Source organism: Ictidomys tridecemlineatus, chromosome 4, assembly GCF_052094955.1.
Source record: "Ictidomys tridecemlineatus isolate mIctTri1 chromosome 4, mIctTri1.hap1, whole genome shotgun sequence".
Lineage (NCBI taxonomy): Eukaryota > Metazoa > Chordata > Mammalia > Rodentia > Sciuridae > Ictidomys > Ictidomys tridecemlineatus.
In genome coordinates this window covers 103889798-103915594 of record NC_135480.1, presented here as the reverse complement: position 1 = coordinate 103915594, position 25797 = coordinate 103889798, and the positions used below count along the sequence as shown (strand labels likewise).

General features: G+C 48.0%; 1 protein-coding gene across 1 annotated transcript in view; it reads right to left on the bottom strand.

Annotated features, from left to right (window-relative positions):
- The window catches only part of Grik4 (glutamate ionotropic receptor kainate type subunit 4), a 410759-nt gene that overhangs the window by 122782 nt on the left and 262180 nt on the right, over window positions 1–25797 (bottom strand). Inside the window, 3 exon segments of the mRNA XM_078047176.1 lie at window positions 10305–10358; window positions 14456–14634; window positions 25062–25227. Of these exon segments, the coding sequence (XP_077903302.1) occupies window positions 10305–10358; window positions 14456–14634; window positions 25062–25227 (399 nt within the window).

Below are 25797 nucleotides of genomic sequence, written 5' to 3'. Positions count from 1 at the left end.
CTTCCTCTGCTGCCCCAGCTCCCCTTTCTGTAATAATTTTAGCAATTTCAATTACTTATGACTAATCTGTGTTAAACCCTTGGAAAAATAAACACAAGCTCTTGTCTGCTTGACAATAAAATGGATGCAGAGGAGGAAGATTGGCTGCTTATGTCCATTCTGTCTAAACACAACTGAGACTGAGTGTGGGGGCGGGGGTGGTGGGGGGAGTTGGGACATTACTGCAGGGCTTGCTGGGACCTGGCTTGAGTTTGTGAATCCAAGTAGCTGTTTGGTAAATAGGAACTGCTTCCATGGGTCATGTGGACCCTCCAGTTCAATGGGTCATTCTCCCGAATCTCCAGGGAACATTCCGAGTGTGGGGGAGTTGTGAATTGGAATGCTCCCAACCACACAAAACAAGTCCAGGGTTGGAAAGACCCACAGACATCACCTAATGCAACCTCAGAATTTGCAGATGAAGAACTGAAGCCCAGCAAGGAGAAATGGTTGCATAGTTGAAGGCAGTAGAATGGCATGGTTAGAGCTATCTGCCTGGTTCATGATCTGGATCCACTACCCTGAATAAGACAGGAAGGCCTTCAAACCTCAGCCTAAATAGAAATAAATGGTGCGCTTTGCTAGAGTTGGCATGAGGCTTAAATGAGAAAATAACTATGAAGCATTTATTAAGGAGTCTTGCACAGAGAAGATGTTCAATAAATATCAACTGTTGCAAATACTGTATTACCCAGCATTAGTGTCAGGGCTGGACCTTTAAGCCACAGTGGCTTCACTGCCAGTCCAGTGCTTTGGTCCCCGTGACAAGGCCTCCTGATAGAGTGACCCTTTCCCCTGCCTTCCAACAGGGCACAGTCAGTGCTCTGTACCTTCTCTCTCAGTTCTCCCAGAGAAAACTCAGAGATGCCACTGTCTCTATATACACCTCACAAATGGCAGCCTACTCTCCAGTGTGGGGGTGGTGCCAGGAACTGGGGGTTCTGGTGGAAACAGCAGGCAGCTCCCCATGCTGCTAGTAAGGTCAGAAGGAGACAGGGGCCCTGGGGGATCCCAAGTTTCCTGCTTCCAGGGCCCTGGAAGTTATGTCCCACTTTTCACTGATGTCCCATGACTGTTGATCTTTACCCTTAAATCTCTGCACATCTCCCTGTCGAGCTCCCTCCCACGGCACAGAGCCCATCGGCACTCTCTGACAATAGATTAGGGTGATTTTATCTTTTCTATTAGGCAGTGATTGCAACTCTCCCTGGGTTCATTAGTCGCTAGGTAATCCCTCCAGATTTATTAGCTCAAATCGAGCTTCCTCGCTTCCTTCTTCACCTCTTCAGAAAACATCAGCTGCCTTTGCTGTCTCAGTAGCAGACAGGGCTGTGACCAAAGGCCCTTAACTCTTCATGTTCTCTATTCAAACTTCCATCAATCTTATGGAACAAAGGTTTCCCCAGACAAACCCAGAGGCCAACTGGAGGACAGAGGCTTCCTTCCAGACCACAGAGCAGAAGGAGCTCAGAGCATCTGTGACTGTCCTGTGCATCCACCCAGAGAGAGCACTCTGGGCACAGACTCTTTTGGTATAAGGGAGCTGACACCCTTTAAACTAAGTGCTCATCTCCATTCATAGGATCCTTTAAACAGGCAAGCTAGGGCCTACCATGCCAACTGCTTTTCTAACATACATGGAAAAGATGTGTGATGATGACTGATGATCATCATACAGAGATTGCTTCCCGATCACCAAGCTCATTTCCTCTTTTCCCTGGGCACACAGCTAGACTACATTTCCCAGTTGCCCTTGCAGGTAGGTGTTACCATATAATGTGTTCTAGCCAATAGAATTGTGAGAAATATGTACCAATTCCAGACCTGATCCATAAACCCTCCTGTGTGGGATCCTCCATGTTTTTTCCTGGTTTCTAAGAGGACACATGTATAAGCTAGAAGATGCCTAGGTCCCTGAAAGACCTTAGGGAAGTCTACCCAGTTATCAAGAACACATTTCTGGGACTTCAGTTAAAGTAATAGTGAGTTGGTCCTTATTATCTGTGGGTTCCACACCCATGGATTCAACCAACTGTAGATTGAAAATATTTGGGGAACTATGAACTAAAAAGAGATAAATCGACATAAATATAGTCAGCCAATCCTTAACAAAGGTGCCAAAAGCATACATTGGAGAAAAGACAGCCTTTTAAACAGATTATCCTGGGAGAAAAATGGATATTAATATGTAGAAGAATGAAACTAAATCCCTACCTCTCACCCTGCACAAAAAATCAACTCAAAGTGGATCAAGACCTAGGAATTAGACCAGAAGCAGTAAAACTACTAGAAGAAAACACAGGGGCCACACTTCAACACTTTGGCACAGGCACTGACTGACTTTCTTAAGACTCCTAAAACTCAAGAAATAAAACCAAGCCAGGCGCGATGGCACAGGCCTGTAATCCCAGGGGCTCCAGAGGCTGTCGCAGGAGGATGGCGAGTTCAAAGCCAGCCTCAGCAAAGGCGAGGAGCTAAGCAACTCACTGAGACCCTGTCTGTAAATAAAAATATAAAAAAGGGCTGGGGATGTGGCTCAGTGGTCGAGCGCCCCTGAGTTCAGTCCTAGTACCCCCTACAAAAAGAAAGAAACCAAGAATCAATCGGTGGAATTGCATTACATTTAAAGCCTTCCGTTCAGCAAAGGAAACAAAAGTGTGAAGAGGGAGCCCATAGAGTGGGAGAAAATCAGAACTCAAAAACTTAACACCAAAAAATAAAAAGATAATCCACTCAATAAATGGGAAAAAAGATCTAAAAGAGACATTTCTCAAATGAAGAAATACAAATGGCCAACAAATATATGAAAAAAGCCTTAACATCTTCAGCAATCAGGGAGATGCAGCCAAAACTACACTGAGACTTCATCTCGCCCAGTTAGAATGGCAATCTTCAAAAATACAAATATCAATAATTGCTGGTGAGCGTGTAGGGGAAGAGGTACACTTATCTATTGTTGGTAGGAATGCAAAAATTAGTACAAACACTTTGGAAGGCAATATAGAGATTCCTCAAAAGACTAGGAATAGAACCACCATAGGATCCAGCTATCCCGGTCCTTGGTATTTATCCAAAAGAACTAAAATCAGCATATTATAATGTTACATAAATACCCATGTTTAGAGCAGCACAATCCATAATAGACAAACCAACCTAGGTTTTCATCAATAGATGAATGAATAAAGAAAATGTGGATATACACAATGGAGTTCTACTCAGCCATGAAAAGAATGAAATTAAGTCCTTTTCTGGTAAATGGATGGAAATGGAGAACATCATGCTAAGTGAAATAAGTCAGATTTGGAATTTCAAGGGTTAAATGTTTTCTCTCAGATGCGGAAGCTAAGGAGAAAAAAGGAATGATAATGGGGCTTTATTTTTAATAGAAGGTAGAGATGGGAGACTTAGGGGGAGGGAACAGGGGAAGGACCAAATTATACCAGGAATAGAGCACAATGCATTACAACCTTATGTGTAACTATAATGCATCAATCAATCAATCAATCAATAAAAGGAAGACCAATAGAGCAGAGGGAGGGGATCAGAAAGAGGGTAGAGAAGGGAGCTGTAATTGGCATTGAAATGGAGAAAAGTACATTATATGCATTTATGAACATGTCAAAATGAGCTCCATCATCATAATGCACTAAAATAAATGAATAAATACATTTTAAAAATATTTTTGAGTTGTTAATGGACCTTTAATTGTTTAATTAAAAATAATTTTGAGTTGTTAATGGACAATTAATTAATTAATTAATTTGTGGTGCGGAGAATTAGACCCAGTGCCTCACACATTCTAGGCAAGCGCTCTACTACTGAAATACAACCCTAGCCCCAATAAATCGTTTTTTTTGTTTTTTTTTTTTTTTGTACCAGGGATTAAACTCTGGGGTGCTTGATTGACCACTGAGTCACATCCCCAGCCCTTTTTTAATATTTTATTTAGAGACAAGGTCTCACTGAGTTGCTAAGTACCTCACTAATCTACTGACACTTAGCTTTGAACTCGAGATCCTCTTGCCTCAGCCTCCTGAGTTGCTGGGATTAGAGGCATGTACCACCAAAGCTGGGTCTGTGCTGACTTTTTTCTTGTCACTATTCTCTAAATTATGCAGTGAGTATGCTGCATTTATGTTATATTAAGAATTATAATCTAGGAGATGATTTAAAGTACAGGGGAGTAAATACCATGCCATTTTCTATCCATAGGTTGTCATCTGTGAGGGGTTCTGGAACCAGTCCCCCACAGACATGGAGAGGTGACTGTACCTCCATTGTGGGGAAGCTTGGAGATTTGGGGTGGATCAATCATAGCAGCTAGAATTACCTGCCAGACACAAACAGTGTTATCAATAATTAATTTTTAATTCTTACCAAGGTTTTTAAAATATGGATAGATATTATCATTATTCCCAATTTAACTCTGAGGAAACTGAAGCCCAGGAACCTCAGGGCCATGAGAATCCTGAGCTCCTAAACGATTTCCACCAGTTGTGAATGACTGTAAGGACTGGGGTTTTATACATCAGCTCCTTCCTCTCATCACAGAGCTTCTTAACAGCATCCCCCTCAACCACAGCCAGGTGGTCTTGCTTCTTGCAAACTCCAAATAGAAACAAGAAACATACCTGACCATATCACACCCCTTGGGATGGCTATTATTTTAAAAATGAAAAGTAGCAAGTATTGAAAAAGTTGCAGTGAAACTCAAACCTTGTACATTTCTGGTGGAAATGAAAAGTGGTGCAGTCATTTAGATACTAGATTGTTGGTTACTCAATAAATTAAACATATTATGACTCTGTGATCCAGCCATTCCCCTCCTAGGTATATACCTTTAGGGGTTTAAAGCAGGAACTTGAACAGACATTTGTACATCTATGTTCATAGCAGCATTCTTTGCAATAATCAAAAGGAGGAAGCAACCCAAGTGTCTACCCATGAATTAATAAATAAACAGAGTATGGTCTACATACACAATGATATCTTATTCAGCTTTAAGAAGGCAGGAAATTTTGACACATGGATCAATCTCAAAGACAATATTGTAAGTAAAAAGAGCAGACACAAGAGGCTAAATAGTGTATAATTCCATTTATAAGAAATGCCTGGTCAAATTCATAGAGATAGAGGGTGGAATGGTGGTTGCCAGCAGCTGGGAGGAGGAGGAACTGGGGAGAACCTGTCTAATAGGTACACAGAGTTCCAGTCTGGGAAGATAAAAGCTGTTCTGGAGATGGATGGAGTTGATGGTCGCATAGAAACGTAAACATATTTCATGTCACTGAAAGGAATACTAAAAAAAAAAAAAAACTGGTTAAAATAGTAAATTTTGCTATATATATATATATATTTTATCACAATAAAAATGTCTTTTAAAAATGGAATGAGGTCTGGGGTTGTGGCTCAGTGGTAGAGCGCTTGCCTCTCACATGTGAGGCCCTGAGTTCCATCCACAGCACTGCATATAAATAAATGAATAAAATAAAGGTCCATCAACAACTAAAAATAATTTTTTTAAAGTGGAATGAAATTTTGATACATCCTATGACAGAGAAGAACCTAGAAAATATGATAAGTGAAATAAATGAGACACAAAAGGAGAAATATTCTATAACTCCACTTATAAAGGGGGCCCAGGATAGGCAAACTCCAGAGAAAAGGAAAAAAAAAAAAAAAAAACGGAGTTTGACAGGGGCTAGAGAAGAGGGTGTGGAAAGCTACTTTTTAATAAACAGAATTTCTTTAGGTTGAGGAAAAAAAATTCTAGAAGTAGCCGGGAGTGGTGGACATGCCTCTAATTCCAGCAGCTTGGGAGGCTGAGGCAGGAGGATCAGAAGTTCAAAGCCAGCCCCAGCAACATATTGAGGCTCTATGCAACTTAGGGAGACCCTGTCTCAAAATAAAAAATAAAAAGAGCTGGGAGTGTGACTCAGTGGTTAAGCACCCCCGAGTGCAATCCCTAGTGCCAAAGAAAGAAACAAACAAAAAACATATTTAGAAATAAGTAGTGGTAATAGTTGTATTAATGCCATGGAAATGTAAACTCAGAAATGGTTAAAATGACAATTTTGAGGAGAGAGGGAAGGAGGGAGACAGGGAGGGATGAAAGGAGAGAAGAGCTGATTGATCTCTGGATGAGGGTAGGAACCAGTTCTCAGGGTTGCACATGTGACTTTGAGCAGTAATTCGGTTGCTTTGCTTGGTCCCCTATTTGGTCCAGTCTCACTTGGACCTAAACTCTTGTCCTTTTACTTTGGTCTGCCAGCCGGGCCTTGCTTCCTCCTAGTTCCTCTCCATAGGCCTGACCTCTGGCCAAGAGCACATCTGGCTTTCAATTTGCCTTTCAAGTTCTGTGACTTGGACCTCATAAGCTGACCCTCTGCTCCTGGGCTACGGTCTCAACCAGTTGCCATTCTCACCTACTAATCAGGGACATGCTGTGCTGGGAATGAGTCCTGACCATTTAGAACCTGGAACTGGGGCAGGAAGCTGCTTCACTGATCAAACCTTTCACACCAGCACCAACTTCCCCCAAATCCCACCTTGAAGTAGATAATGCAAATAAAAGACCTGGACCTCTGTCCACCGTTTGCATGACTGGGGGCTTGAACATCTTCACACTTCAGTCACCTCCTTTGTTCTGGGCAGCATCTGTTCCTGCATGTGGTTCTCTCCCCCTCTGAAGAAGCACCTCTCTCTTGGTCTGATACCCCACCATCATGGTGCTACTGAACTGGGCTTCTCCTGACCCACAGACTTGGCTCTTCCTTGGATTCATCCAGCTTATCCCCAGCTCAGCAGTGAGAACTGGGAACCCTCCAGTAGCCTCAGCTTCCTCTGACTCAGTTCCTCTTGTCACATTTGTCCTCTCTGTCAACCAAGGCCCAGAGTTGGCACACTTATTCTCCCTGCTGCCTAGACCCTGAGAGAGGAAAAGACAGTTCTTCTGTGGGGGCCAATGAATTGACGGTTTGCAAGTCTGATTCATGATGGATCATTTTGTTCCAACTCTTGTAATGGCTAATCAACTGATGGAATCCAGAGAAGACAACCCAATGCATTCATTACAGATGCCCTAAATCAATCAGCTCTCTTAATGCCTGCATGAGAACTCAGGTATGGGGACTTGGTCAATTACTCAGTAATTACTGACACAAATAAGCCCTGCAATGGTGAGTTCAGTCATGCACAATAACCAAACTACCTACATCTATTCATTCTCTGGAAATAAATAAAACAGCAATTTAGGAGTCATTTTTACAGGCCATTACATGCAAAATATGTATCTTCCATTTCTTTTAGCTGATGAGAAGCAAAACTAGGACTTTAAAAAATAATCCCCCTTTACTAAATTCATATGAGAACCAATTGCTACATGTATATTATCTCCCAAAGTAGGTACTATTAGTGCCTATTTACAGAAGATGTCACAAAGACTCAGAGGTTAAATAACTCACACAGGATCACGTGGCCAACATCTATTCAAACTAGAATTTTAAGTCTAATCTACCTAAAGCTGAGGTCCATGCCTCTTCCAATTCTCAAAAAAAGCTATTCTGAGAACCCACTGCATCAATGTGGCAGAATTCAGAGAGATGGGTCATGATGGGGATCCCTAAGGAATGCAGAGAAGAAATAAATAAAAACCAAGGCTCAGGCAGCATCTGTGTTTGGGGGATGGAGCTGGATAAATGCAAAAGATAACGAACTTTATAAAGTGCCTCCTTCTCTAGCTCAAAACAGTGTTTCAGTCTTGCTACCACCCTGACTCTTCCAGAAAACCAAGGCACTAATGAGGAGCTTTTAGAATATTTTCTCACTGATTTGATGCAATACTTCTGTTTCTATTTTCTTGACTATTATTCAACCAGCATCACTCATATAATTAATTCTCTGGTTTTTCTCCCTTGCAAACTCACAAACTATGAAATTCCTGTTAATTCCAAGTTCAAAGAGCTCTCAGACTGAGGCATCTCTTGGAGCTTCTCTGCTCCACGCCCACCTGAAAAGGAAGAAAGTCCTTTGAAAACTGAAAGTATTATAGTGCTATGTTGAAAAACACAGCACTTCAGAGCATATAGTACTTTATGATTTATGCGCGTTTTAACTTACAGAATTCCAGTTAATCCTCACAACAACCTCGTAAGGTTGTTATACCCATTTTAAAAATGTGAAAACTGGGGCTCTGAGGGCAGAGTTGACTCTTTCAGAGAGAACAGGACAGAGTGAGGACATGACCCTGAGTCCCCTGATGTCACAGGCCAGTGCTTCTTCTACTAGATAACATGCCAATGTCCCCACCATGTCAGAGCAGGTAGAACGACATCTTCTTAAAAATCTAAGTTGAGCTTCTCCATCTCCTTCCTTCCTTCCTTCCTTCCTTTCTCCCTCCCTCCCTCCCTTCCTTCCTTCCCTCCCTCCCTCCTTCCTTCCTTCCTCAGGATTGAACTCAGGGGGACCTTGACTACTGAACCACATCCCAGCCCATTTTTGTATTTTATTTAAAGACATGGCCTCACTGAGTTGCACCTTGCCATTGCTGAGGCTGGCTGTGAACTCCTGCCTCAGCCTCTGGAGCCACTGGGATTACAGGAGTGTGCCACTGTACCCAGCGCCATCTGATTTCTGATTCCCCTCCAAACCACTGGCTTCTTCCCCGCCCCCCTGCCAAGCGACCCAGTGACTCCTGGCTGCAGCCTTTCTCCTCCTCTGCTGCAGCTGCCTGGTGCTGAGAGACAGCTGCCCTGGCAGGCTGGCACAGCGCTGAAGACCCTGGCCTGCCTTTTGTCCCTCCTCCTCTCCATCTCCCAGGCTCCCCAAATGGAACCCAACTGTACTTTAATCTCTCTTTACTCTTCTGCCAACTTGCCCAGGCCGCCCCAGAGGCCTCTTTACTTGAAGCAAATGCTTTTGCACTGCTCTGGGAATAGCCTAATCCTTGTCTCCCCTTTCACATGTTAATGTTCTGATTTACAGCAGCAGTGTTAGGAAAAAAATTAAAAAGTGGCAAACAAGGCCTTCGTGCTGTTTTACGTTTGGGGGGCGTGAGAGTGGGCCTTGGGGTGCTAGTGAGGCTCTATTTCTGGATGCAAGAGCTGCTTACACAGGTGTGCTCCTTGGAGAAAGTTCATTGTGCCGTGAACACATAGCAAGCGTGGTCTTCTTCGATCAACAATTCCAACCATAGCACAGGCAGTTTTGAGACGGTGTTGAACCAGCCGTTTAAACTCGAGTTCAAGCAAAGGGGAATGACTCTCTGGCAAACCTCTAAGATCTCTTTCAACTCTGAGAGCAAAAGCCTGTTGTATGCTTCAAGGTTAATAGTCCACAGAAGCCCAAGAAAGGGCTGCTCATGGACACCTACAGCTAGGAAAGAACAAGGATCTCAGAGTCCAGGCCCGTCTCCGTAGGTAGGCGGCTCCTATACACCACAGGGAGATCTAGTCCCTATGTCCAGGGAGGGAGACTGCACCATTTCCTAAATTACCCTCTTGCACACTTTCAGCAAGAAAGTCTTTGCTTCTCAGTAAGCTTATTCTTTTTAAAGTCGAAAATACCAAGCTGTGAGGTTGAATTCGGCTCTCTAAACTTAGCAGGGCTCTTTCAACTAATTGATATCTGCCTTAAATCCTCTGGTTTCAAAATTATAACAGCTCAATGATGTTGCTGTTCATGCTTCCATTTTGTAGATAAAGACACCAAAGCTTAGTGTTTTGTTGAAGGGCACATGGTTGGCATTTGGGAAAGCCAGTATTAAACCTTGACTCAATAAAATTTCTACAGATCTCAGCTTTCTCATCTGCAAAATAAGGGGATTTGGCTAAGATTGCTTCTAGAAGTCCATCCAATTAAACCACTATAAGACATGTATACTTTCTGCACCCCGGTGTTGTACTTCTGAGTTATCATGGGGAGCTGGTGATGTAGAGACTGGACTGCAGGTCAGTCACCGGACCTACCAGCAAGGCCCGTCCATCATGATACAGCCCAAGATATCAGTGCTAAGTAGCTAGAGGCATTCAAATGGAGGCATTAAAGTCCCCAAATTTCCATTTTTTGAGGCTAAGAATCATTAGAATGAGAATACCACTGGGCTCTCAGACTCCCATGTTTCCAAGATGCCTTGGCTCTGGTTGGCTTCTGCTCCTCTGCCTTAATTTCTCCACTTACTCCCCATTTCCTAGGTCCCATCAGGACCCACTAACCCCAACCACTGACAATTCTCTATACCAAAGAGGTGAGCTGTGGAAGCTTCTTACCAGATTAGTGAAGATGTATGTGTAATAGGCTGACACCATCCCTAGTTCAGCTGCCTGCAAAGTAAAGAGAAGGAGATTAGAGAAGAAAACAAGACTCACTGGAAGCAAATGAGCAGAGAGGGCATCAAGGACCTGTGCTTTGTCTAGCCACCACCCTGCAGCACCAGGCAAAGTGGGATCTCTTGACAGGTTCTTATGTTATCCTGAATCCTGGATGATGGAACACAGAAACACTGGCCTCTAAAGGTCTCCCCGTCTTCCATCCCCCGACCCTGCCATGACACCCACAGTGGCTGGTGTACACTCCCATGGATTTAAGGGGATATTGTGGGGAACAAAGTGGCTTTACATAAAGTGAAGCAAATAATAAAATAGACTAGAATAATTTTCTCCACAAATATTAATGGTAACAATGGCTAACATTTACCCATTAGATACCAAGCTCTACAAACTATTCTATAGGAGTCAATCAAGGGGGGGAGGCATGATTACATCCCCTACCCTCATTTCATAACAGAAGAAACCAAAAGGAAAACAAGCTAAATCACTTATACAAGAGTCTCATACACGGAACAGATGAAATTAAGCTAGGCAGCCTAATTTCAGTGCTTTTAACCAAATTCTACTCCCCTTTGAGGACAATGTTATGGATGAAACTGTATACCCAATCTTTTAGGGCCATGGCATAGGTAAGAGAGACTGTGAAAATGAACCTCACCCCCATCATAATGCAGGTGAAACTCATTAAGAGTATTCTGAGTCTATAATAATCTAGGAAACAAGCAAATCATCTGCCCACTTTGGTCCTTTATTAATAGTAAGGAACCAGTTGCCCTTGATCACAGCACACGGGCAGACTCATTCACAGTGGAACTGCAACTTCAGAACAGCCTCCCTTTTGTCTGATCTCTGTACTCATCAGAAATACCCCTTAGCCAACCTTCTCTGTCATTGTGCCCGGCTTTGAGGGTGACAGGTGCTACAGAAACTGACAAGTAGATCAGGTAAATAATGAGCCTGGCTCTCTCCAGGGCCCTCATCCCTCCTGACAGTTGGTTAGATTTTCATAATATATCCTGCAGCCCGGGGCCACTGGGAGACAGTTCTTGTCATGACTGTTGAGGTGGATGGGGGAGAAACAAGACCAGGGATGATTGCACTTCCCTCGTACGTGGTGTTTATCTCTCAAGGACCTCCAAAAACTTTATGAGCATTCTTACCGGAACCTGCTCAGGCTCCTGGAGGAAATGGCTAAGGATAATGTCACCATATCGCAATGGGAAGCTAAAGTGCAGCAGGGCTTAGTGACAAGGGCAGGATCACTGGGGGGCTCAGTGGAGCTCAAGGCTTTCATGGTGAGGTTCCTTCTCCCTCCAAGCAAAGCTACATGTCCCCTGCCTTGGAGAGGATGGCCTGACCTGACCCACCTGAGCCCACTGATTGCAGGAATGGGCTGGTGGGGATCGAAAAGGAGTCGGATGGTTAAAATTCATTTTGTGAAATCTGCTATCCTAGAGATAAAAGACAAGAGATCCTTGGTTTTTAAGACCTGATTTCTGGGTAAACATAGAGCTTGTTGCTGGAACAGCTGCTCAATAAAGTAGGGGATTACTCTGCAAATCCTCCTGATATCAAGAGACAGCCAAGAGCTGAGGCCAGGCTCCCGGGCGCACTCTGGGGCTCCCAGAGGCCACGTGTGCACTCTGCACACCCCATTTCCCACATCAAGTCCATCTTCCTTGAGCCCACGAAGGCTCTATGGATGCCCGCCGGAGGGAGGAACAGAGAACTCCAGGGCAGAGGGAGGCCAGGCCGGCCTGCCTGGGACCAGCAGGATGTCCAATAGGAACAAAGAGAAGAGGCTTTCCTGAAACTCACTGCTCATTGATCAGTTTGGCTGCAAAGACACAGAAGCTTAGGTCAAGGGGGATCAGGAAAGATGGCCACAGGCATCCAGCAGAGCTGTTTTCTAATGAGAGTCACTACAGGCAGAATTTTCTTTGAAATCATGACCACAAAAGCAAAATTTAAAATCCCAACCAAATAAAAACCCTAAAGACAAAAACAAAAAGACAACCCACGAAACATTTGTAATGACAATTTCTAGTATTGGCTAGGTGCAATAAGATACCTACATGCTGCTGATATAAGTGTAAACTGTTAACAGATTCCCAACAGGCAATCTGGCAAATCATCTCAATGTCCTCAAAAACATGCACACCTTAATTCAGTGTTCCTGTTCTAGAAATTTACATGGAGGAAATAGTCATGAACGTGCATCAAGATTTATGTACAAAGATGTGCATCCCAGAACTACTTATTATAGCAAAAGACTGGAAACAACCCCTCTCTCCAACAATAAGGGGATGGTTAAATAAATTACGAGACATCTATATGATAGGAAATGGCACAGCCATTAAAATATTGGCAGAAATATATTTTACAACATGGGCAAAATACATAGCTCATAATTAAGTTTTTTAAAAGCAATTTACAGAAAAAAAAATGTTTGTGCAATAATCTGGCGGGGAATGTGACTGAAACAGAAAGAAGAGACATCAAAATTTAGGAATGGTTAACTCCAGGGATGGGATTATGAATGATTTTTATTTTCTTCTATGTGCTTTCTGTACTTTCCAAAATGTCAACAATGAACTAGTCATATAGAATTGGATAGGGGAGCCCAACTTCGTATGTTAGGAGCCACAGAACATTCCTGGGCAGGGGGCTGCCCTCTGAGGCTCCCACCTGAGGGCTGTTCAGACCCACTCTCCACCTGGGGCTGGAGGACACTGAACTACGAAGCTGAACCTCCTACCTTCCCTGAGAAAGACCCCTCACCCTGTGTCTCTCATCTCCTGGGACCTGGGGAAGAGCTTCCATCCTTAGTGACTTCATTGATGATGGGTCCAGACATGAGAGAAGAAAGAGATAAAGAGAGAAATGATGTGTCGGAGAGAGTGTCTGTGTGTGTGAGTGTGCGTTGGGTATATACCCATGGACAGACGTGGCTTGGTGCTGTGGAAAATTACTATAGCAACGGGCTGAAGGGACAGCCCTCAGTACTGGGAACACTCATTCAAATCTCTTATTAAGTCTCAGACAAAAACTAGCCACGGAGGGGAGGACAAGAGCGAAGGAGGGAGGGAGAGGAAGAGACAATCATCCGAGAGTCCACTAGGTCTCACAGCTCGGCAGAGGTTAACGAGGAGCCTGGCTCCCCCAGTGGAAGATGGCAGGTTGTGTTTAAATGTGCAATTAAAATGGCATTAGAAGAGGCCAGTATGCCTGAGAGGTTGGGGGAGCTGCTGATGGCCTGCCGGCCTAGAAGCAGGCGGCTCTCTCTGAGGTAGTATGTCCCCCCACAACCACCAGCCCAGGAACCGGTGACAGCTGACTCCCCGGCTGCCCAATGGTGTCCAGCATGTCCACCATGGCCTTCAGCCACCTGAGTTCTCGATTTCTTGGGCTGGCCCGCCTCATGTGTTCTAGTTCCCAGGGGTGTTTGCTCTGACTCAGGGCCAGGTAGCTGCCCCTTGTCTTCGGGAGCATCAGGGAAACTTCCTGCCTTGCGGGCAGGAGACCAAGCAGTCTGGCTCTGCCCCTCCCAGGACTGGCAGCAGACAAATCTGCTCGTCTTCAGAGCCTCTGTTTCTTCTCTGAGCACCGCACGCACACCTGCCTTATCACTGGGAAATTACACAGGAGTGCTTTGTAAACTGTTGAACGTGGTGTCAGGATTAAAGACAGGGCAACACACACCGGTGTGACCGTCCTGCTTGTCAAAATGTGGAGCTGTTTCTATGCTGTTTCTGGCTAGCAGTCTCTGTTGGAGTCCTCCAAGTGCACCACCCCCACTCCTGATCCCCCCAGGAACCTGACCTCTCCCCTGGGCCCTGGCGGGTCTAGCATGGGTGTTTTAGAAGCTTGCTGCCCCCCCTCACCAGCTGTTAGATATTTCTTAGGGCATCACCCATCACCCTGTTTTCTCCTTTCAACTTTTAGGAACCATCCATTCAAAGAGAAGCACAGGGAGGTTGGTCAGGGTTCAGTCCAGCCCAGGGCTGAAGAACAGCCATGGAGCAGGGATGCTGGAGGGAAGGAGGGAGGAGACAGAAGGATGCCCACCAGCCACCCAGCCCGGCTCCCACCTTCAGGAGGATGGTGTGGGACATGGAGGCATTGGCATGGATGATGATGGTGGCTGTCTTGTCGTCCCGGATCTCCTTGAGGAGCGGGGTGGGGTCCCTGGTGTCATCCAGCATCCGGACCGAGAGTGTGTCCTTGGAGATAAGGAATTGCCGGAGCAGCTTCTCTAGGTTTAAAAGGCCTGGAGAGGGAGAGAGGAGGAAGTCCCTGAGGCTCTGCAGACCTGCCCCAACAGATGCCTGGGCACACACAGGACACACGGTGACTTGGGCAGGAAGTAGGGTTGTGGCTAGTGCTAAGGAGCTATATCATGACTTGAGCTGGTTTCTTGGCTTCTCTGGGCTTCAGTTATCCCATCTAAAATAAAAAGAATGTCCTAAGCTTCCATTGTCCCCTACCCAGCTCTCCTGGAGAATGGCCTGCTTGGAATGTCAGGTGGGGTGAGAGTCCCCAACGCTTCCCTTAAGCAGTATACCCAGGGGCTGAGAACTGGGTTCAGAGGCCACCCAGCCAGGGTCTCTTTCCCCACTTGCAGGACTTTTTCACCTGGTCAGTTATCTTGGTATCGGTTTCCTCATCTGAGAAGTGAGAATCACAGCAGCAGGAGCCTCAGAGGGTGTGAACTCCAAACTAGGGAGCATGTGAAGCACTAGGACCCTGGAAACCGCATGAAGGGACATCAGGCTCTAGAAAACCTTTGTTTGCATTTTAGAGGTGGAGAAGTGGTTCCCTCAAGATCCAGACAAAAAAAAAAAAAAAAAAAAAAAAAGGCCTGGCAAAACCCTTTGAACTCCTCAGAGCCTCCTGGCTGCATTAAGACAGGCATTATGATGATCATAAGAGAACAGGCTTTGAACTAACTCCAGCAGGCAAGAATCGGAGCCCAGAACAAAATGGAAAAAAGGAATCTTTTGCTGAGGACTCTCCTTCCACCCTCCACCCCCAGCTATTGGCTGCTTGGGGCTGTGGTAGGAAGAAGAGCCCAGCATGATGTCACTGAGAGGGGAGCGTGCTAATTCTGCCTTGGCTCTGAAAAGATAGTCCAGGGGTAGGGTAGATGTGTAGCCAGAGGGTTACTGTCCAGAAAAGCAGTGGTCTCAATCCCAGTGGAAAGAGAAGTGTGGGCATTTGTTCCCCGGGCAATGACGTGAGTAACATTTACTGAACCTTTATGTTCCAGCTAATGTGCTAAAATTTTTACATGATTTATTTCATGTAAGTCCTCACAGAAATCCATGAAATATCACGATACCAGGAGTTCAGAGGAGGACAGAGGCAGGAGGGTGAGCAACTCAGCCCACATGCTGTGGATGACCTGCCAGTCCTGGTCCCCAAACTGCCTGTTTCTACGCTGGCCCATTTGGCGATATGTTGAATAGAGAACCCTGAAGACTCTTTCCTGTGCCCTTCTGAATCTTGAGGTCCAAAAGATCATATAGTGGGAGGGGACATTAAAAAAGCTACCATCCACCTCCTCATGTTGCAGAGAAAGGGCACAGCTTGTCTGAGTTACGTGAATGCAGGGACACCGGTGGAACCAGAATTCTCATTTTCTGATGTGCCTCCAACCTTCTTCCCATGAGACTAGGTCACCCCCTAGGACAAATTAAGCAGGTAGCAACAGGCATAGTACTGGGGGTGAGGGACAGTGCGTCTGGGAATGAAGGGACAGAGGCTACAATTTGTTGGGGGCTGGGGTCTTTTTGTTTTAACACACTGAAACCCTAATCATCCTGTCCCTGGTTTTGAGAAAGGGCAGGGAGGCAGAAGCCCTGGGAGGGCTAGATCTTTACAAAGAGGCTTCAGTAGCCCCGCTGAGCAAGTGGAATTGGCCTTTCCTCTCAGCTCCTCAGAGGGCCCCCACAGAGACTTGTAATACTGCACTGCCTCTAGCAGTCCCCCAGCACCAGCCCCCATCTTCTAACCTCACAAAAAGCTTCATTCTTCATCTGTGAAATGGCATAAGAGGGTGAGGACCAGGGAACAGGCCAGGAGTGGGCTGTGCCATCTTAAGTTCATTTCTCTTGTATTGATTTACGCCCATTCTGACGCAGGACCACACAGAGAAGGGAGAGAAGCTGGCACATATCCACTGCTTACTACTGACCTGTCCTAAGTGGCAGGCACCATGAAGACAGACATAAGGCAGAGGAGATGGGTGGATGAGGTCCCCACCCCTGGGAGCTCAGAGTCCAGGATGGCACCTATACCAAGGGCAAGTGTGAATCACGTCCCTATTTTATTTGGCGGTTTGAGTTCACTTGGTTTTCTGTGGGACTGCCTCATTCTGCCTCACAAGTGAGACGATGGTGGATGGCGGTATTCACCACAGCTTCCTCAAACACGATGCCAAAAGCAAACCCTTACCTGGACAAAAGTCGGAACACCTGACTCAAAGGCACTTTTTTTAAAAGGGGGGGGGGGAGAGAGAGAGAGAGAGAGAGAGAGAGAGAGAGAGGGAATTTTTTTTAATATTTATTTTTTAGTTATTGGCAGACACAACATCTTTGTTTGTATGTGGTGCTGAGGATCGAACCCGGGCCACACGCATGCCAGGTGAGTGCGCTACCGCTTGAGCCACATCCCCAGCCCCCAAAGGCGCTTTTAATAAGGAGGCCAGGAGAGGCCACAGAGCTGGCCTCCTGGGGCCTCAGGGTCTCCTGTGCGTGTTGGGGTTATGGCAGCCCCACTGCTGGAGAGACACACGGGAGGGCCAGCTCCACAGGTCCTCGTGTGCAGCACAGAAAATCTTCATAGTCTGGCTGGGAACGAGGCCAAAACCCTTGGGATTCTTCAGATGGGCAATGAAATTCAGTGGGACGAGACAGGGAAGCCGGGGCTTGAGAGCAGGATTATGCTCAGCATGGTGATGTCTGACAGAGACAGCCCAGGGATCCTTCATCCCTTTAAAACTGGCAGGTACACTAAGCTCCCAGGGAGAGAGCACCCCAGACACTCCGCTCAATCCTCTGCCTGCCACCTCCTTGGGGCCCTTGGCTGCCCTTTAAACAAAAACAGCAGGGTTCCTAATCCTGCCCAGCACCCTGTGTGTGCAGAGAGGCAGGCGGGGACATGCAGGAGAGAATGGCAGTGGGTCCTCGGGGAGGTGGGCAGCCCTCCCCGGCCCGCCCCCCAGCTAGCCGTTCCTCAGCCCAACCTGGAGAGCACCGGGGACAGAGAAGAAAACAGCATTGGGAGGTGACTGCAACTCTCACGGCTGGGCAGGTCAGAGTGCAATGGCCTCGCTCCTCTGTGCCTCTGTGTCCCTGTGTGTGAAATCAGAATGGTGGCCTGGAAGGGTTAGCAGGAGGACCTCAAAGGCACCCATCACCTAGAGTGGGCTGAACAAATCTTGATTCCCATTCTTCCCCCTAACACCCGTCACCCCATCTCCTCCCTGAAAACTTCTCTCCAATCTCCAATCTCACCTACTTCTCCCTTCTCCCAACTCTTGCAGGATTTATCATCTAACCCTCAAAACAGGAGCTTAGGTATAAGCCGTACACAATACTTGACAGCATGCACATAATCCTCAATTTACAATGGGTTATGTTGATAAACCCACTGTAAGTTGAAAACATCGTAAATTGGAAACATATTGAATGCATGTAACCTATCAAATATCCTGGCTGAGCAACACAGGATGCTAGAGTGTAGGCCGTTTTCCCTGGTGATCTCGGGCACCCGATGCTATGACTCATGGCATAGTATGGGACTGCACCGTGGCCAAGTGGAAAAATCATAACTGGAATCATCATGTATTTGTATACATATGTCTATATGTATTTGTGGGTTATATATAATGGTAATGAGAAATATATACATGAGTTCTTTCATGGTTTTATGTAATGTTGTGATTTGGATCTTAAATGTCCCCAAAAGCTCCTGTGTTGAAGGCTTGGTCCCCAGTGTTCAGAGGTGGGGCCTTTAAAAGGTAATTGGATCATGAGAGCTCTGACTTCATCCATGGACTAATTCATTGATTGACTCCTAACTTAATGGACTATTGGGACAGGGTGGACATGTAGGCTGCGGGGCGTAGTTGGAGGAAGGGAGTCACTGAGGGTGTGCCCTTGAGGGATATATAGTTTGTTCCTGGCCCCCTTCTTTTTCTTTCTTTGCCTTCTGGCCCCTGTGAGGTTAGCAGCTGTGCTCCAACACGAGTTCCCTGCCATGATGTTCCACCTCACAACAAGCACAAGTTATGGGGTCAAGTGACATGGACCTAAACCTCTGAAATTGTGAGTCAAAATAAACCTTTCTTCCTTTTAAGTTGTCTAAGTCGGGTGTTTTGTTGCAGCAATGCAAAGCTAACAAAGGTAGGGATCCCATTTCAAAAATTCCTGCATATCCCCAGGGCACAGGTGCCCAGTGTTTGCAGGAACTGGATTGTGGGAAAGAAAGAGACTCTGCATCCTAACAGGCCAGGGAAGCAGCAGCACCTGGCAGGCACTGTCAGCTTGTCACTAGGGTAGCAGCTGAAGGAAGGGCTGCAGGCCTTGGGAAGCACGGGAAGGCAGTCACAAAGTAGACTTGTTCTTGGCAGCCTGAAGGACTAAAGCCAGCAACACGGAGTGGATGGCTGTCGCAGGGAGATAGCACAACCTAGGGAAGAGCCTTCCGTCTGAGCTGTGTGAAACTGCTCGGGCACACATGAGGTAGTGAGTTCCCCAGGGCAGGAGGTAGTCAAATAGAGGGATTGACTCTAGAGGGGATTCAGTCAGTGCATGGAAGGTTGAACTAGAAAAACATTGATGTCTTTCCAGCCCAGAAACTCTCTAATTCTGTGAATCAACTAGGATACTTTTAAATTCTAGGCAGTGGAAGAAATTTGCCAAGGAGAAAGTGGTTTGATTATGTTAAGAATATTAGGCGTTTCGGTGCAAATTGTCATTCTCCTCACCTCTGTTTAATGGAACTAAGGGATTTACCAAGGGCATTTGCCATCCGAGGGGTGCAAATCTGCTCTCTTGAGCCCCTCTACCTCCACCCCAACCTTCTCTCCGCAGGGCAGACCGCTGGCCCGGCAGCAGTTGCCTGCCAAGTCTAAGGTGGAGAGGGACCTGGGGAACCTATTAGCCTCACTCAGGAGGTAGCAGGGTGGATCGATGAGAGCCCAGCAGGCCAGCTGTTCTGGGAGGAGGGAGCAAGGCTGGATTCTGGAACGGGGGCAGGGGCCTCCCTAAAACAGGGAGGGGCAGGAGGAGGACAGGGAACCCTGAAAGGCACAGCCAGGGTCAGACACAACCTCAGAACAAGGACACAAATGCTCAAGTGCCAGTTCTGCGGGGGACACAGAGGACCCCTTTATTAAAAATATGGCCTCATTCCATCTCTGCCGCCTGGTTCCCTCCACGTAGAGCTTTGGCCCTGGGAAGATGCCGATGTTCCCAGGAGAGACGGTTCTTTTCAACCCGTGGGAGGCGCTGACCCGCTGCTCCCCTGGGCGTGTGTTGGCCAGGACCTGGTCCAAGGCAGAGAGGGACACAGAACAAATTCACCTGCCAGATGCCACTGACCCCGCCACCTGCTCCTCTGTCTTGTCCCGCCTCACAGCTTGGCGCCAGAGCAGGCAGGCAGGGTCTGGGGGAGGGCAGAGGGGCTGGGGGCTGCCTGAGGCTGCCTGGGGCTGCCCTGCTGTCCCTTCTCTGATGGCAAGGACAGGCATGGAAGAACTCGCCTCCTGATGTCAAGGTGAGCGTTCTCAGCGGGGCCAGCAGGCATCCCCCTCTGGGTACCCTGCAGTGTGGCCGAGGCTCCTCTACTTTGATGGCTGACCAGGCCCTCACGACTGCCTGAGGAAAGACACCGGGAGGCAGGAGGGCTCCACGGCCTGAGGTCACAGCTGGAAGACCTGGGGACAGGACGGGACCCACACCCAGGCTTCTGACTCCAAGGCCCCGCTCCAGACCCACCACTCAGGTTGGCACGGGACCGCAGCTCCTCACTCTGTCCTCCTCAGGGTTCAGATGTGAGGGTTCACATTGAGCCAAAGGCCTCCCACAGCGCCTCCTGGAGGTGGCCTGGGGAAAGCCCACTTCTGCCACCCTTACTCTCATGCAGGGGCCTGGGAGTCATACCCTACCGCTCCATCCTCACCACCGCTGCCTCCACACAGGTTGCAGGATGGAAAACAGTCATCAAATGTGGCTTGTGTTCTGGGCCCAGTTACTTTCCTTCCCCATTACCCCAACGGCCTTATTCCCCTATCACACAGAGGAAATGAAGGCTCAGAGAGGTGGAGTGACCTGCTCAACATCACACAGCTCCTAAATGGTGCCACAGCTCAGTTTGACTCCAGAGATGGCTCTTTTTACTCCACCATCCTGCCTCTTTGTCTCGGGCAACACGTCTTCCCTGGGAGTGATACCTCCTGGAGTTCAAATCTCTCTGCTCCCACAACTTGGACTGTGTTTGGGGAACCTAGGGATGGAAGGAGAATCACACCAAATGGCGGCTCGCTCTTGCTCCAGGTCCCAGCCAGGCTCGTTCAAAGGGATCCAGTGAAGGAGAACATGTGTGTAGCCAGTGTTCCCCTCAGTGTGGACACCGTGTTAGCCACTCTGCGTATGTCCCCTCAGCCACCTTGGGAGGGAGGTGCCGTGATCCCTGCCTTATAAAGGAGACAGCAGAGGCCGGGGGGTGGGGGTAGGGGGGCGGTGAAGTCACTGCCCTCAGGTCACACAGACAGTGAATAAGTGGCACAAGATGTGGGGACACAGGGTCCAGAGCCATCAAAAGGACTTAGAAACACCAAAGCCAATTTGTAAAAAACGCAGGTGAAGAACAGCCATTGCCAGGGCACACGCAGCGTGGCCCACCTGTGCCCTGGGCCGTCCTGAGGGTCTCACCAGGCGGCCCAAGCAAACGGACCCTCGGGGAGCCCAGCGGGAAGCCCAAACACCAGCTCCTGGGTTCCCAGGACCTACCACATCGGGCCACTCCCTCACTTCCTCGCCAGCCTCTTAGAGACGGGGACTTGCAGATGTCCTCATTTTATTTTTTCTCATTAAAGAAAAAAATAATATGATTCACAATATATCTCTACTTGGTCTAAAACCTGCTTATTAAAAATCTACTTTTGGGAAACAGGAGGATAAGTGGCAAGATTCCCCGTGCTACGATCTCCGCTACGCCTGATTCTGATGGCTGAAAAAGGGAATTAGATTCCTGTTCCTAATTCTGCTTGCAGCATCTCCTGGCCCTGCATTAATAAGGAAGATGGAAGAGAGTCTCCTTCAGAGCCCTGAGCCCCACTCCCCTCAGTCCCTGTCCTTTGATTCGATTTTTAATCTCCTTTGCCCTTGAACTTCCCGGCTCTGTTCTGCCTTCCTTCCCCCGGCCCTGGGGGGTGGGACAGAGACCCTCAGCAGCAGCAGTGGCGGCAGGAGAGCAGTGTGTGGTGGCTGCTGAGCCCCGGGTGGTGGCCTTGCCTCCCCTGGGCCTGGACAGACAGCCTCACCTCCCCCAGGACAGCCATTCTGCCTGAGAACGTCTCTGCCCTCTGGCACTGCTCTGGGTTGTTTGTTGGGATCCTGGCCCAGGGCCGCTGCTGTGTGGAGGAGGCAGCCCCAACTGAGGGTCAGAGCCCCTGAGGCAGAGTCCTGGATTTTCCGTGGAACCCATGGTGTGATCTAAGTCCCTGCAAGGCTCCAGGCCTGTTCTCTCAGCTCTAGCAAGACTCGGGAGGAGGAGAAGGAGGTCAAATGGGAACACAGAAATGGAAAGTGATTTGTCCTCCACAAGGAACTGTTTGAATGTCAAGCAAGGTCGTAATTCTAAGGGAAAGAGTCCTGGGACAGAGGCAAAGGTATCTAGCCAAGTGCTCAGTGACTTGTATACGTTTAACATCTGAGCAGAGCAACTCATTTCCTAAAGCCCAGTGCGAGCTGAAGCAGAGGAAAGAGAATTCAGCCTAAAAGCAGGAGGGATTGGTGGCTGGACAAAAGAAAGAACTTCCTGGCAGGTTGGTGAGCCATTGTGCCCAGCACTGAAGAAGACTGAAGGAAAATCTTGTCCTTGCCTTCGATCTCTTAATATCTAGCATCCTGTGCAGTTTTCCGTCAGCATTCTTTTGGGGGCTTGTAGGCAAACCTATTTGGAAGACAATGAGGTAAATAATTGGTTTGGCCACGGGACATCTCAGAGGGTCCATGCTAATGTGCCTTGTGATCTGCATGAAGTGGAAACAGAATGGAGGACTCCCCAGACTTTTTATTCGCCTGTAGCACTCATCATCAATGCGGTGTTGTATAGTAAACTCTCTGCTGCGGTGGGACTGTTCTGTACCTGGGCTGTTCAGTACAGAACTGCGGCCACGTATAGGTGGTGAGCACTTGATATGTGGCCAGTCAGGATGAGGAACTGGATTTTTAGTCTTATTTAATTTTAATGAATTCAGATTTAGATTTAAAGAGTCTCAAGTGACTTGGGGCTACTGCACTGGTCAACAGAACCCCGGGGGAACCCAGTGTAAGAAATACTGGTGTAATGGTGATGGTGTATGGGACTATGATCCAGAGAAGCGTGGCCAAATCCCAGCTGGACCACTTCCTCGTTATGGCACCCTGGGCAAGTCGAGCTACTCTCTGACCCTTGGTCTCCTCTTTTATAAACAAAGTGGTTGGAGTCTCTATTCACTGAGCTCTTGCCAAGCCCCCTCCGTGGACCCCAGTCTCCAGGGCACCTGCATTCCCTAGGAGTTCAGACCCATCCTTCACTGTCCTAACTGCTTCGTGTGCAAAGGTCCTGCCTGATCTCCAACAAGGCTGCTTCACCTTTGAGAAAAGACACAGAGCCTGGCACGGTGCCTGGCACATAAAATATGGCCAGTAAATAAATACCTGTTGATTGACTAAGTGAAGGACTGGCCTGCTCTTACACGTGCCCATCTCGTGGGTCCTTCTTAGGAGCTGCTTGTTGAAAAAGACCCAAAACCACCTTTCTATTTCCAAGCCTGAGAGTCCCCAGATCCTTGGGTCTAATTCAGGTTTCCCAAAACTAGTACCCCAAACTAATTGTTCCTTGAGGGTGAGCCCATGATTGGAATGGCCTTTACCCAGAGGACATTCCTAGGGGAGAGGCCTAAAGTCCCTACAGTTGATGCAGAACCAAGTCCACGCTCCCTCACCTGCCACGGCTCCCCGCCCCTTCCGCAGGCTCTTTCCACTTCAGTAGAGCCTCTGAGCTCCGGAGGCCTGCTTCCTCCCCTCCTCGCCGGGCACACTCTATCTCACTTCTCCACTGACCTAGATCTTTGTGATCCTTCGAGCCCCATTTGAAGCCCTGCCCTGGTCCTGGAGCCCTTCCTGTCACCCTGTGCCCAGGATGGCTCCTCGACTAGCCACATGGCACATTTGACACTGACCACAAACTTCTGGGTGCCTTCTCCCACCAATGGCAGGGTCACGTCTCCTCTGCCTCCACTCCAGAGCTCTGGAAGAAGTTCCGGACACATAGCAAGAGGACCAGCATCTGAGTGTGGGCCCTGCGACTCAAATCGTGTGACCCTGGGCAAGTCACTGCACCTCTCTGGTCTGAACTTCCTCTGATGGGGATCCCAACTCCTCCTAAACCACTGGGTGGTTGTAATGATTAGACAAGGTACATATAGAGCATAGAGTTGGGCCTCAGTGACTTGTTTCTTGAGTACCACGAAGTAAAGACCCAATGGAGTTGTGTCGAATGAGTGAATGAATGCCCAGGGCGGGCAGCAACACGGGTGTTGGCATAGGTGGTCCTGACCATCATGGGCAGGGGCCTTTTGTTTTTGAGTGCCCTTGGGATTCCAGGATGCAGGGAAGACTTGAGAACTCTGAGCAGTTCAGAGAAGGCAAAGAAGGGAGCCCGGCTCCAAGATGGAGCATCTCTACCAGCGCAGCCCAGGAAGACCTGCAGGGTAAGAAAGCCGGGCAGGCCACAGGTATCAGGCTCAAGCACTGGTCCCCAGTGCAAGCCAGTGCCCGGCACCTGTTGACCACATGTGGGTGCAGCTGCAGAAACACACAGACGCTCCAATTTGCTGGGAGGCGTGGGCTTAAATTAGCTAAATCTCATAAACACTAAATTTATGTCACAAATTGTCTGAGAGTCACAGAAAGTGCATTTCCAAAGCCTGCATTTATGAAAAAAAAAATGCTTTATCAGGAATTGACCTTGGACCTTGTTCCATCAGCAAAACCTGCTCTCCAGGGGAAGAAGCTCTTCAACCCATCAAGTACAAATGCATTCAATTTATATTTTCCCTCTCTCTCTCTCTCTCTTTGTATCTCCTTAACAATGAGGCTGAAAATGTGGGAATTGAGTTTGCAGATGCAAAAAGGTTTGGCAGTTGGCCAGTCTCCCTCTAACCTGGTTCCTTTCTGTTCTGGCCATGCCCAGGGAGTCCTGGCAAAGGGTACACCTGGACCACGGGCTCTTTCTCTGTCTTACACACACACACCAACACGCACGCAGGTGTACACATGACGAACACCTGAACCTGTTGGTTATCAGCCTGGGATCTGAAAGAGACCTCCCTTCCTGGTGGGGGAGCCAGGGGCACAGGGAGCCAGGGGAGGATCAACAGGACCCACCTGTCAGAGGCAGATTCAGCCTGAGGACACTTACATTCTGCTTTGGCACAGATGAGGCAGGCGGTGGTGCAGTTGAAGAAATTCAGGATCCCAGCTACAGCCACGCTGATGTCGGTGTTGCTGGGGTGCAGGTTCAGGGTTGTGAATCTCTGGAACTGGAACTTGACAAATTCCTCTGGGGCCACTTTGAAATGAGGGACCTGACAGGAGGAGCAAAAATGGGCAGCAAGGAGCATCCAAAATGAGTGAGTAAAAAGGGAAGGGTGAGGGGCGGACCAGGCTGTGGAGGGAGGGTTTTTTTGTGTGTGCACACCAGCCGAGTTGGAGCTCACAGGACCCAGCGCAGGGGCCAGGGCTGGGGGTGGGGAGACAAGACGGCATCCCTGCCAGGACCCCACCAGGAACCCTTTGGCCAAAGACCTGTGTAAAAATACGGGGAGCCTGGGAGCTGGGTCTGCCAAACTGAGAAGGAAAAAGAAGAGGTTTTATCCTCAGAAGGGCCTGCTGCTGGGCAGAGACAAATGGGTCTTGAAATCCTGGCCCTGATAATATTTTATGTGTAGTTACTAAAGCAGAGCAGAGATGGCAGAAGAGAGGAACACTCCCCTGGGGACCAAGAGAGAAGCCCCTTAGCCCAGTCGACAGGTGTGTAAACCAGCTCCCAACCAACGTCCTGGGTGAATGTCCAGGGCGACAGCAGGGCAGGAGGGGACCCGTGTATATGTGGGGACAGAGACCCGGCATCTAGAGAAACCCTGGAGAAGCCTCTG